The sequence below is a fragment of the Gymnodraco acuticeps genome, unplaced genomic scaffold (genome assembly GCF_902827175.1).
Source record: "Gymnodraco acuticeps unplaced genomic scaffold, fGymAcu1.1, whole genome shotgun sequence".
NCBI lineage: Eukaryota > Metazoa > Chordata > Actinopteri > Perciformes > Bathydraconidae > Gymnodraco > Gymnodraco acuticeps.
Window position 1 is genome coordinate 21,073 of NW_022990785.1, and position 14,463 is coordinate 35,535.

Consider the following 14,463-nt stretch of genomic DNA (forward strand, 5'->3'; position numbering starts at 1 on the left):
CGACCGTCTCGCCGTCTGTGAACATGTCAAAATAAAGGACTGGGGGGATATAAATACTGAACACCAGCAAGCAGGCAGAATGGCTCACCAAGTCAAAGTGAATACATTTTATTTGTGAAATAATTAGAAAAATCACCAAAGAATAGCAAAATATGTAAAATAAAATAATAAATGTTTTGAAAACAGCTAGAATTGTGTAATAAAGGTAATATATTGTATATGTATCATGTCATATAATTACCTATATGCTATTGTTAATATATTATAGGTAACGTTTGTGGGGGGAAAAACTGCCAAACGTATATATTTTTTAATATGTACATGTGAAAAATAGGCCATTGTATAATTTACAGTGTGTAATAAAAATGGACTGTCACGCCCGCTGATGCAGCTCCTTCCACACACACACACACACACACACACACACACACACACACACACACACACGCACACACACACACACACACACGCAAACACACAGTCCTGGTTGCTGTTGCCATGGAAACATACTGGCTGCTGTATCGCCTGCAGGAAATAAAAAAGGAAGGGAGAAGATGGATTATGTGTGTGTGTGTGTGTGTTGGAGCTCTTATCTCTACATCAACACTGTTGCCATGGAAACTGCATAATGAGCCTGAAGGTGCAGGACACAAGTGTGTGTGTGTGTGTGTGTGTGTGTGTGTGTGTGTGTGTGTGTGTGTGTGTGTGTGTGTGTGTGGTGTGTGGTGTGGTGTGTGTGAGGACAGTAACAAACCTTCAGTGAAATGTAAACGTCTTCATGTTTCAGTGTGTGTTCAGCCTCCGCCACAAAACGTTTTTCATTTCCACACTGTCCTATATAAAAAATAAAATGCAAACAAATTATCATAAACGCCAATCTGTTCAGGTGATTTGAGCCCTAAATCCAGGACATTTAAAAACCCTAACGACTGTATTTTATCCTGAAAACTGAGCAGAAGTGTTTTATTCTGAACGGGAATTCGAAACAAAGACTTTTAAAAACAGTGAAACGGGTGATTTTGGATTATATCAGAAAATAATGCCTGTGTCCAACAATGTTGGGCTATAAAGGAACTACAGCACGGTCACATGACTTCACGTCACCACCGCTAAGCTAAAGGAGGCTAATGTTGGGCTATAAAGGAACTACAGCACGGTCACATGACTTCACGTCACCACCGCTAAGCTAAAGGAGGCTAATGTTGGGCTATAAAGGAACTACAGCACGGTCACATGACTTCACGTCACCACCGCTAAGCTAAAGGAGGCTAATGTTGGGCTATAAAGGAACTACAGCATGGTCACATGACTTCACCTCACCACCGCTAAGCTAAAGGTGGCTAATGTTGGGCTATAAAGGAACTACAGCACGGTCACATGACTTCACGTCACCACCGCTAAGATAAAGGAGGCTAATGTTGGGCTATAAAGGAACTACAGCACGGTCACATGACTTCACGTCACCACCGCTAAGCTAAAGGAGGCTAATGTTGGGCTATAAAGGAACTACAGCACGGTCAAATGACTTCACGTCACCACCGCTAAGCTAAAGGAGGCTAATGTTGGGCTATAAAGGAACTACAGCACGGTCACATGACTTCACGTCACCACCGCTAAGCTAAAGGTGGCTAATGTTGGGCTATAAAGGAACTACAGCACGGTCACATGACTTCACGTCACCACCGCTAAGCTAAAGGAGGCTAATGTTGGGCTATGAAGGAACTACAGCACGGTCACATGACTTCACGTCACCACCGCTAAGCTAAAGGAGGCTAATGTTGGGCTATGAAGGAACTACAGCACGGTCACATGACTTCACGTCACCACCGCTAAGCTAAAGGTGGCTAATGTTGGGTGTGATGACGTTTAGTCGTCTCATTTAGACACTTGTTAGTAACCTCCGTCTGCTAATCCACCAGTGGGGTATTTACTGATGTATTTTATGTGGTAGAACAAAACGTTAAAATATCTTCAGCTTGTGTTAACCACAGACCTTATTTCAGGATAATAACCAAAAACACATGGAAAACCATTGACCTCCAGACAAGGGGACAGGAAGTGGTTAAATGCTGACTCATTTCCAGGTTTTAGGACTCATTCCTGCACCACTCTAGGTTCACAGTCTTCAAGTCTTATGTGTCCTTCGTTAATTTGAAGTTACTTCAACACGAGGAAATCTTTTATTCCAGACGTTTTACCATCATGGCTTTACGATATGGTGTTCCCGAAGAACAAAGATATTAAATATAGATTCACACTTTAAAAGCAGCAGCATGCAGATACCACAGAAACTCATTGAGAGGATCAAAGTTTCCTGTGGGCCCTGACATGGATCCTGGATGTGAACTGGTTCAGAGGAAGTTCACGTCTTTATTAAAGATTTCCTTTAAGTGTCCTCAGGAGGCCGAGGGGGGAAATCTCCCGCAGACTCTGAACATCTCACAGCTCTTTAATCTCTCAACTTTAATTGGACTGTTTAACCCGAGGCCCGGCGGGACCAAGAACGGCAGCTCGCTTAAATTACTGTATGGAGAAACTCCAATAAGAAATGTTCAAACTGAAGAGACGGGGCGGAGATATCAAAATGAAGATTAGAGAGGAAATGAAAAGCAGAGGAACATTTAGAGACTCCATTTGATTCTTCAGCTCCTCTCGCATGGAGACACTATTACTGTGCACACAAGATGCTAACTTGGGCAAACGAGAGACTACGTTTTACACTGAGGGAACTAGCTCGTACACACACGATGCTAACGTGTACTAGAGACCAATTTGTACCTACAATATATATGATAAATGGACTGTACTTATACACGTATTTATCCAGTCTCTACGACCCCTCAAGGCGCTTTACATTCACAAGTCATCGTTCACCCTTTCACACATATTCATACAGAGCAGTACCACTTTTTGCTCAAGGAATATAGCAATCACACACATACACACACTTGGATATCGGGAACAATTCTGGGTTAACGGTACGTCCACACGGCAGCGTCGCGTGCTTCAACGGAGACGCTTCCCATTCACTTTGAATGGGGTGACGTCACGCTTTGCCGAACTGCATTGTGGTTTCGTCGCGTCGCTTTGCCACCGTTGCTCGCTTCGAAAGTTGAGAAAAGTTCAACTTTTCAAGCGTCGACGGAAGCGCCAGCCAATCAAATCATATGCCAGTACAAACTCTAGCCAATCAAACCGCGTGCTTGTGTGTCCGGGGCGGGAGATTAATGTGATTGGTTGTTGGTCGAACTGCCAGACACGCCCACCGGCAAGCTTCAACGCGACGCTGCCGTGTGGACGTACCGTAGTATCTTGCCCTAGGATACATCGTCATGTTGACTGCAAGGGATCGAAAAAAACAACAACCTGATTGAAAGAAGACCGCACCCCCTGACAGCCAGAGTGAAATACAATGTGTTTTCCCGACATATCTGACGCTTTAACTACATGCACCACCAGGCAGCAAGAGGGGCTGTTTACGCCCATGGTGTCTACATAAAGAAAAGCCCCGCCTCCTCTAACGGCTCCGTCCACACTACAGCTTCAAAAAAAGCTTGGAGCTGGGCATGTGGGAAGCTCGACCAACAACCAATCACATGAATCTCCCGCTCCTGACACACAAGCAGCGGTTTGATTGGCTAGAGCTTGTACTGGCATATGATTTGATTGGCTGACGCTTCCACCGAAAGCTTCAGAAGCTGCAAAAGTTGAACGTTGCTCAACTTTTGCAGCCTGAAACGCCAGGAAAGCTCCGCTCTGCTTCCCACAATGCAGTTCGGCGAAAAGTGACGTCACCCCATTCAAAGTGAATGGGCAGAAGCGTTGGAATGCGTTTTTGAAGCTGTCGAAGCTGTAGTGTGGACGGGCCGTAAAGCACGTCCAGTTGGAGTAAGTCATTATAGTATTATTAGGTCGTAAATGAGCTTAGTTACTCATTAGTATTGAATGCTGAATTATTACCTCAGAGAAACAAAAAGACTGTTGTGACAAGTATAATAACTTCTGATCAAGAATAGCTTTTAATTTTGCATTTTCATCGTATGACCATCGAGCATGCATCCCTCCAGTCTGTTCTTACAGATAAACTTTTTTTATAGCAGCAGTTTTTTCTTTTAAACATTTCCAGTCACAAAATGCACAGATTCAAGATAAAAGAGGCTCCATGTTTTTACATTCAGATGGAAATGTCTCAGGATCATTTATCTGAGAGATGGACAAACTGTGGACACATGCAACAACACAGACACGTTAACATCTCATCAATATTTCATATCACACAAAAACTCCTCGACGTCTTTCACTGAATGTTTTTAGGTTTCTTGCAGCTCCTGTTTACGACCGGCGATTGGTGCAAACGAACAGCAACGGGCCGAAACTCTTCCATCAGGAGAAACACGCTGCAGCCTCAGAAAGGATGCAGATATAACAACCCAAATGTTCCTGTACACATGAAGAAGCATGGGGACACTAAAGAGTGACGCACACAGCTGGAGACCAGGGGGCACTAAAGAGTGACGCACACAGCTGGAGACCAGGGGGCACTAAAGCATACATGCCAATCTTTCCAAATCCAAAAGAGGTCGGTTTGCGCGTGGCAAACAGAAGGTAGGTAATCAGAAGAAATGGAACCCCAGTAATTACAGGTATAAACCATGTATTTAACATGTATTTAACATGTATTTAACATGTACTGCATCATTTTATGCATTTTTCAGAAAAAGTGGTAGTTTGGAAACTGACATCAACGACATGTCTGGTCTGTAAAATGTCCAAAAGTAAAAGAATGGGAGCTAAATATCCCAAAGTCTCCACATTTTATTATATTTTTTGTGTGTTTCTGGTCCTCTTTCAGTTGAGACAGTGTAGATGAAGGATGTGTCAGGATGTAGAACATTGGATAAAGCCAGGTTCATATTCTTGTTTCATGTTGTTGACATATTAGTCAAAGGTTTGCACAGAGCGATATATCTTTGTGTTGCGCCATAAATCAGAAAATACTGCATTAAAAAAGTAATTTCCTTCATGTTTTTACAGTGTGATATAAATAATGTACAGGCTTTCAGATTACTGTAGTTAAAAAAAACAGAGACATTAACGACATGTTTGGTGTTGAAAATGTCCGAATGGGAGATAAATATCCCAAAATCTCAAAATGTTATATTTTGTGTGTGTTTGTGGTCCTCTTTCAGTTGAGACACTGTAGGTGAAGGATGCTTCAGGAAAAGACCAAACACTGGATGTCTTTCAGTCGCCAACATGTGTTTTCGAGACACTGATATTAACGGGGAAACCCTACAGGACTCAAATGCCTCGTCTCTGTTCCCCTAAACTCATTTGGGAGTGATTACTGGTTATTATCAGTCCCTGGCGACCAGTGCCCTGGTCTCCCAGCTGTGTGCGTCACTCTTTAGTGTCCCCTGGTCTCCCAGCTGTGTGCGTCACTCTTTAGTGTCCCCTGGTCTCCCAGCTGTGTGCGTCACTCTTTAGTGTCCCCTGGTCTCCCAGCTGTGTGCGTCACTCTTTAGTGTCCCCTGGTCTCCCAGCTGTGTGCGTCATTCTTTAGTGTCCCCTGGTCTCCCAGCTGTGTGCGTCACTCTTTAGTGTCCCCTGGTCTCCCAGCTGTGTGCGTCATTCTTTAGTGTCCCCTGGTCTCCCAGCTGTGTGCGTCATTCTTTAGTGTCCCCTGGTCTCCCAGCTGTGTGCGTCACTCTTTAGTGTCCCCTGGTCTCCCAGCTGTGTGCGTCACTCTTTAGTGTCCCCTGGTCTCCCAGCTGTGTGCGTCACTCTTTAGTGTCCCCTGGTCTCCCAGCTGTGTGCGTCACTCTTTAGTGTCCCCTGGTCTCCCAGCTGTGTGCGTCACTCTTTAGTGTCCCCTGGTCTCCCAGCATGTCTCCTCAAGTTGCTGGATGTTCTCTAAACGCTGCATGTGTTGTTGCTGAAGATGTTTCTTCATGTGGAACATTTGTGTTTTTATATCTGCATCGTTTCTGAAGCTGCAGCTCGTTTCTCCTGATGGAAGAGTTATTTTTAGTGTGTGCACCCATCGGCCACCTGTTGTATTTCTGTGAGTTTAGAGCCACAGTGAGGACAAAATAATCAGATTAAAATATTGAATATTCTGTTATATTACAACACTTGCTTTGGAAATATTACACTTTTATTTTTAAATGTTTAGTTACTTATTTTACATTAAACTCAATCTTCAAAAAAATATTAATCTCATATTTTCTCCTTAATTTCTTTACTTATTGTTTGAATTTAAAAAAATGTATATTACAGTTTTCGGGAAGCTTGTATACTATGACTGTTTTTTCCGCACTTTAAGAAACTCTGTATGTTTGTTTTTAAATTCTGAATATGAGCAACATATTTAATTTAAATATTTAATCTCATGTCGGTCTTTAATAAATACACCCAATCAGATTCACACACAGAAACGCTCTGAACCAATCAGAGGGCAGCACACACACGCACACACGCACACACACATGCTGAGAATCACTATAGCAACCAACCATGACAACAGCAAACGTCCAATCAGAGCCTTTGACTCAGTCTCCATGGAAACGCTGCAGCTTCCTGCTTCTGGGGGTTCAACACTGAAGGTCCAGCGCTCAGAAATCAGACCTGATTTTAAATCCTCCTTAAATCCTCCTGGTTCTTCCGGATGAATCCTCCAGTGTCAGGGAGGTTTCTGGTCTTCAGGTGGACGAAGGTGTTTTATTGCTGAGAGGTGAATTCACAGCAGCCAATCATCTTGCTGCTCTTGCTGCGTAACTTAAAGGGGACCTATCATGCAAAATGCACTTTTGTACGTCTTTTATACATGAACATGTGTCCCCGGTGAGTCAGGGAACTCACCAAGTGTCAGAAAACACAACCCTCTCTTTTCCCCCGTACCCAAATCTCTAAAAACAGGGCTGATTATTATTTGAATTTTTCTGACGTCAGAAAAGGGGTGCTCCACCTATATGGGCAACTCTCCACCTATCAGGGGAATGAGAGACCGCTGGAAAGCGCTGGAGACGCTGTAGTACATATGCCAGGCCTGTAGGTGGCGCTGTAGCCACAGAATCAGCCCTTGCTAAAACAGGGCTGGAAAAGAGCAAATAGAGCGAAATGAGGCATGGCTAAAATGCAGGATCTGTTTAGTATTTTGAAATAAAAACTTCACAGACATGTTTTATATGTATGGCCCTACCATATATGTTTCAAATATAGCATGATAGGTCCACTTTAAATTAAATCAATATTTAGATTTATTTGCAGCAAAATGTACCTTTTTATGCAATCTGATTCCCACCGGCGCTAACAGAGAGAAATGATAACCTAGATTATCAGATTAACCAGATTATATTCACAACCATCATTATAATTCAGTTTTGCCCAATACTCATATCTACTGAACTCAGCCTGAACGCACCATAGTATAGTCAGAATCACATTTCCCCAGCTGCTAACAGCTAAAGGCTAGCAGCTAATAGCTAACATTAGCTAGCTCTCCTGCAGATTTCAACATGATTTTGTTATTAACATGATGTCCTATCAGAAAGAATCAGGTGTGCCCACTGATGAGTTCTTGTGACATCTATACTTTGCATATTTATTTATATTTAAACGTCTTTAAATCCTGACACCTTCTGTCATGAGGAGGTTAGAAAGCAGCAGCACAGAAACGCCTCAACTTTTATTTATTTGTTCACCGTTTGTTCATTGTTCTGCCTACAAAGCCACGTTCAGACCTTTGCACATGGATCATAACTATCAGGCGTAAAATAAATCCCAAAGCAGCAACACTTTCTGTACCTGTTTGTGCTGTATTTCAGTCACAGAGCAGCAGGTGACCCTCGCCCTGCTCATCACCTCTCTGTGAATTCACCTCTCAGTTTCCTCTCTGCAGTTTGTTAAGCAGCAGACATCTTTTCCACGTCTGCATTACATTACGTGCAGCACAACACAGGGAGCCATTCATTGTGATTCTGATGGAGGCTAACAGACCCCCTGTGGCTGTTAGAAAACTGATCCTCAGTAACTCAATGTGATGTGTTGAGAAGCCTTGGATGGAAACTGTAAAACCACATGAAGCTCAGCGATGCTGGAAGTCCAGTTTGAAAGTAAGGTGTGGCAGCGGGGAGTGGTAAGAGCGGGAGACCAGACAGCTGATCAGAATCAGGTAATCAATCACTCAATAAAAGCATGTTGGTAACCTGGCTCTGGTCTCTTTTAGCCAGTAGGCTGGATCATGGGAGGCAGTCTGGACCGCCGAAACAAGAACTGTAAAGACCCCGGACCGTTTAAGTGTTCGTTGTTCTTTTTTTGCTGCAATAAACCGCTTTTGTTTCCCCCTAAAAATCCTTCTCCTTCCGTCCTGTCCCTGCTCAGGCGCCACTGTGAGCACCTCCGCTCACACACAGTTTAAAAAGGACGGAAGGAGAAGGATTTGGGGGTGAAACAAAACCGGTTTATTTCAGCAAAAATAATAACAACGAACACAAAAAAGCGTAAACGGTCCGGGGTCTTTTACAGTTCCTGTTTCGGCGGTCAAGACGTCCTCCAGGACCCAGCCTACTGGCCAAAAGAGGCCAGAGCCAGCTTACCAACATGCTTTTATTGAGAGCCTAATAGAGCGGTGCAGGAACGAGTCCTAAAACCAGGAAGGGAGTCAGCATTTCTCCACTTCCTGTTCCCTCGTCTCAGAGCCAATGGGATCTCTCCATAGGGTTCTGGAAACTATCTGAACTAAGGTCTGTGGTTGAGACGCATTGAAGAGACGGGTCACGTTTTGTTCTAGGACATTAAATCATCAGCAGTGACCCCACTGATGATTTCTGAAGAGTTGACGTGTCTGAAAAACGATGGTTGTTACCAAGTGGCTGAATAGGACTACAGAAGTCGTGGAGGCCGTTGTACGTCATTACGCCGAACACGTAAACACTCCTCTGAGTTAGTTTCTGTTCTGCTTGAAAGCAAGTCCCTGCTTCCTGCAGACTGTTCAAACAAACGCTTCAACTCGTTCCATCTAGAATCTGTGTGTTTGAATATGGATCTTAATTTGGCGTGACGTTGAAGTCGTGCTGCTGGACTCGGCTGTAATTCCTTTATAGCATAACGTTAGCATTTAGCTTCTGGCCGTTAGATTTATGATTAGAACATTATAAAAGTAGACATGTGGAGATTATCCGGCTGAACAAAACGTGCGTTTATCAAACAGGTTCGTTTCCACAGGTCTTATTTTTTACAATAATCCCAATTCCTATGGAGAAATCCCATTGCTTTTTTGTCGAGGGAACCAGCAGCTTACTTCCGGGTCGACCTACAAAAGTAAATCATCAATGCACCACTCTATTGCCTGATTCTGATCAGCTGTCTGGTCTCCCATCACTCCACAGCGCTCTAACAACACCCCGCTGCCACATAAGGCTTTTGTTTTGAAAGGTTCTACTCCTTGAACCTGCGCCCCTGCAGACTCTTGTAATAGTTCTCCTGCTCCGTCTGGTTCCTGATCTCTCGGTCCAGCAGAACCAGAGCCGTTTTGCGTCTCATGGCCATTTCTCTGCGCTGAGCCTCCACAGCAATCTCTCTCTGAGGATCAGCACCTGGAGAAGCTGAGCGATGAGGCCGAAAACTGCTCCCGTGAGCGGAGGAATCGCCTCTGGTCAAGCTGTTCAGATCGTAGGAGTCTCGCGGGTCACTTGGCCTCGCTCCCCACTCCCATGGATTACCGTTTCCTGCTAGGGGCGGGGCTTGCAGAGGGGACGGGGCTTGAACTACTGGATGATGCGGGGCATGAGCGTCAACAGTGACAATACCCGGATTTTCTTTATGTTCGCGGTAATGCGGCGACTCGTTGGCGTTTGAGGAGGAGGAGGTGGAAGTGGTTTCGGAGGACTTTTCCCCCGAAGAGGTGGAAGAAGAAGGGAGGAGCCCCTGCTGTTTGGACATGGCGATAACTTGCATTAAACGAGGTTGATTGGTGCGATTCGACGCCTCACCGCCACTCGTTTTCTCCCGAATTGAGAGCCACTTTGCCCGAGTCAAAGCGCTTTTCGGAGAAACTTGAGGCGGCGCTGCTTCTTGGATCTGTGGCGGGCGGGGAGTCGCTACAGCTTTGGCGCCAACTGGAGGCGGAGTGGGGTTATTACGACTGGACGGCGCCCTCACAGAATGAACTGGGAACACGGGTGTTGTTGAATCATCCGTCCCCACAGATGATCCCACCTCCGATCCTCCATCTTCGCTATTCTCACGTTCCACTTCATCCCGAACGCCTCTCATTTCCATCGATTTCTGCTTCCACTCTGACACCAGTTGCTGGGAACGCATTGGATCGACCGGCCCCTGAACCGCTTTCAAACGCCTTTGCACTGGTTGCACTGGTTGCACTTGTTGCACTTGTTGCATGGGTTGCATTGGACCTACTTCCTCCAGGAAACCATCCACGTTCATGCTACTCCTCGGTAAGGTGTTGCTAAAGGTGAGCATTGTTTCTTTCCCCATTGGGCTCCGAGGGGCCAGCAGTTCCACGTCAACGCTGGCTCTCTTCAGACTTTCCCCCGGAGACCCCTGCAGGGACGTATCCATCCCAACTCTTGGTACCGGGGTCGCAGTGATCTCGTCGTTGCTCTCAGATGCCGAGGCGGGACCTTTGTTGTACACGGACTCGTGTCCTCGCTCCGTCAGCGCTCGAAGGGGATCTTCTTTCGGCGGTGGTGGAGGCGGGGCTGGGATGATATCATCAGAGGACTTGAAGTTGGCGACAGCGTGACAAGCCTGGAGACAGAAACACCATCTTAATGTTTGACCACATGACAAACATCGAAACAATTCCAATCCTGTTAGGAGAGCTCACAGAGAGCAGCAATCACGTTTTTACCTGCCACAACCTCAGGAGCAGTGAGTGACCACACACACACACACACACACACACACACACACACACACACACACACACACACACACACACACACACACACACACACACACACACACACACACATTGGTTGCTGATTGGCTAATGGTTACACAAGCCAACACATCGTTGTGACATCATAAAGTGTCCAAAATCTGATCAGCCCATTTTCAGACAGGTTTTTATAGAAATGGATCAAAAGAGAGAGAATCTTTGTTCCTGAAACTTTCAGAGTCTCTTTCCACAGAGGGGGACACATGTTGATGTAGAAGAGACATGAAGAAGAGGGGACACATGTTGATGTAGAAGAGACATGAAGAAGAGGGGACACATGTTGATGTAGAAGAGACATGAAGAAGAGGGGACACATGTTGATGAAGAAGAGACATGAAGAAGAGGGGACACGTGTTGATGTAGAAGAGACATGAAGAAGAGGGGACACGTGTTGATGTAGAAGAGACATGAAGAAGAGGAGACACGTGTTGATGTAGAAGAGACATGAAGAAGAGGGGACACGTGTTGATGTAGAAGAGACATGAAGAAGAGGGGACACATGTTGATGTAGAAGAGACATGAAGAAGAGGGGACACATGTTGATGTAGAAGAGACATGAAGAAGAGGGGACCACATGTTGATGTAGAAGAGACATGAAGAAGAGGGGACACATGTTGATGTAGAAGAGACATGAAGAAGAGGGGACACATGTTGATGTAGAAGAGACATGAAGAAGAGGGGACACATGTTGATGTAGAAGAGACATGAAGAAGAGAGGACACATGTTGATGTAGAAGAGACATGAAGAAGAGGGGACACATGTTGATGTAGAAGAGACATGAAGAAGAGAGGGACACATGTTTGATGTAGAAGAGACATGAAGAAGAGGGGACACATGTTGATGTAGAAGAGACATGAAGAAGAGGGGACACATGTTGATGTAGAAGAGACATGAAGAAGAGGGGACACATGTTGATGTAGAAGAGACATGAAGAAGAGGGGACACATGTTGATGTAGAAGAGACATGAAGAAGAGGGGACACATGTTGATGTAGAAGAGACATGAAGAAGAGGGGACACATGTTGATGTAGAAGAGACATGAAGAAGAGGGGACACATGTTGATGTAGAAGAGACATGGAGAAAAGGGGACACATGTTGATGTAGGAGAGGACATGAAGAGAGAGGGGACACATGTTGATGTAGAAGAGACATGAAGAAGAGAGGACACATGTTGATGTAGAAGAGACATGAAGAAGAGGGGACACATGTTGATGTAGAAGAGACATGAAGAAGAGAGGACACATGTTGATGTAGAAGAAACATGAAGAAGAGGGGACACATGTTGATGTAGAAGAGACATGAAGAAGAGGGGACACATGTTGATGTAGAAGAGACATGAAGAAGAGGGGGACACATGTTGATGTAGAAGAGACATGAAGAAGAGGGGACACATGTTGATGTAGAAGAGACATGAAGAAGAGGGGACACATGTTGATGTAGAAGAGACATGAGAAGAAGAGGGGACACATGTTGATGTAGAAGAGACATGAAGAAGAGGGGACACATGTTGATGTAGAAGAGACATGAGGAAGAGGGGACACATGTTGATGTAGAAGAGACATGAAGAAGAGGGGACACATGTTGATGTAGAAGAGACATGAAGAAGAGGGGACACATGTTGATGTAGAAGAGACATGAAGAAGTGGATTTTGCATAATAGGTGACCTCAAAATACAGATAAATGAGTTCCTGTCTCACCAGATAGGCGGCGATGAAGGCTCCGATCATGAATCCCACGTAGACGTCGCTCGGATGGCTGCGGTGCTGTGTGATCTGAGTCAAACCCGTCAGAGCCGCCGCGATCGCAAACGCAAACACCAGGACCGGTTTGAGCAGCTTGGTGCTGTCGGAGATGGTCGCGTTGAAATACATCTGAAACCCAGACAGATTTAAACATTTTAAGATTAGAAGTAGTTTTGCGTTGCAGCAGCATAAAAGGACGAGGCTTTGAACATTGGAGAAATGAAAAGACTAGAAATAAACAATCCAAAATGTAAACGTCTCAAATTGAAATCAAATAGCATTAAAATGTGGAAATCGAACGTACAGAAACAAAATACAAGTAGGATAATATATATATATTAATTGTGCAAGGAATGGATTATTAAATATTAGATTGACACTTACGTACTATTCATTATTTACTATTTTGTTTGTGTTTTCATTTGTTTACTTATTCCTACTTTCATTTAGTGTTTATTGTAATGGTTCATTCATTGATGAAAAAGTCCTCTGTATCTTCTCTATATCTCAATAAAGTCAAAGTGAATATTCATCATGTGTGCTGCATGGTTTTAAATAAAGTTGTGTTGGTTTGAAACGAGTCTCACTCACAGAAACATAGACAGCAGCGAAGGCAGACAGAGTTGCATGCTGGGAAGGGAAGGTTTTCCTGTCAGGAGAGAACAAAGAGTGGTAAGACTAGATGCAAGGGAACAGACATTTAACATACCATAACCACTGAGAGAAACCTGCTCAAAGACCCTCTAACGTACATTAGATCTGGGGTTTGACTGTATTTAATGTGAGGATTGACTGGAGCACAAAGGAGGGCTTCAGTCGAGAGACGGGAGCTCGTCAGGAGAATTCTAGCAGCAGAAACTCAGCTAAATGCTGCCGTGATGAAACGCCATATTATGTTCCAAAACCAAATGTTTTGTGGCGTGATCATTATTCTTTAGAGTCATTGCGTGCCTATTGATTTGAACACGATCCGTGTATCCATCATTTCCTGGTCTTCTCTAAAGAAGAGGGACCAATGGAAACGTTGTCATGTTGCCGTTGTTCAGCATGGAAACATTCATTAGCTAACAATGACATTATTGTTCTATTAATATAAAGGGAGGTCAGGTACTCTTTAAAACAGCTGCTAGTTATGGGTACTTTTTACTGAAGTACATTTCAAAGCCTCTTTACTTTGACTTGAGTAAAGAAGTTTAGTCAGTACTTCTACTTTTACCAGAGAATTTTTAAACACCAGTATCTGTACTTCTACTTGAGTAAAAGATGCGTGTACTTCTACTTGAGTAAAGGATTGTGTACTTCTACTTGAGTAAAGGATTGTGTACTTTTACTTGAGTAAAAGATGTGTGTACTCTTCCCATCTCTGAAGGGAAGCCTCCGGTGTGTGAGGAGCCTCACCTGGCGGCCATGATGGCGTGTTGGTCCGTCCCTGAACACACGTCTCTGGTGATGTAAGAGTTTCTGTCGCAGCCGGCCAGCGTGTAGTTGGGTTTACAGACCGTGAGGAAGAAGGGAGCGTGATAACCTGTGGACAGCTGGATGATGTCCGTCAGCAAGGCCGTCGCACACAGGCCGAACACATGCACACCTGGGAGAGACAGACAGGTACAGAGGAGAGGGACAGGGGCTGAACATCTGGGAGAGACAGACAGGTACTGAACACCTGGGAGAGACAGACAGGTACTGAGGAGAGGGACAGGTATGAACACTGACGGAGACAGACCCGGTACTGAAGACAGACGGTACTGAACACCT

The 14,463-nt window shown here is 44.6% G+C and overlaps 1 protein-coding gene across 1 annotated transcript; it reads right to left on the bottom strand.

Annotated features, from left to right (window-relative positions):
* Positions 1-9,084: 9,084 nt before the first annotated feature.
* On the bottom strand, positions 9,085-14,296 carry plppr3b (phospholipid phosphatase related 3b; the record flags this gene model as incomplete). Its single annotated transcript, XM_034232722.1, is given in 4 exon segments — positions 9,085-10,770; positions 12,664-12,837; positions 13,300-13,357; positions 14,107-14,296. Coding segments are annotated over 4 exon segments (1,754 nt in total), but the record flags the coding sequence as incomplete, so codon positions are not given.
* Between the last annotated feature and the right edge of the window lie 167 nt (positions 14,297-14,463).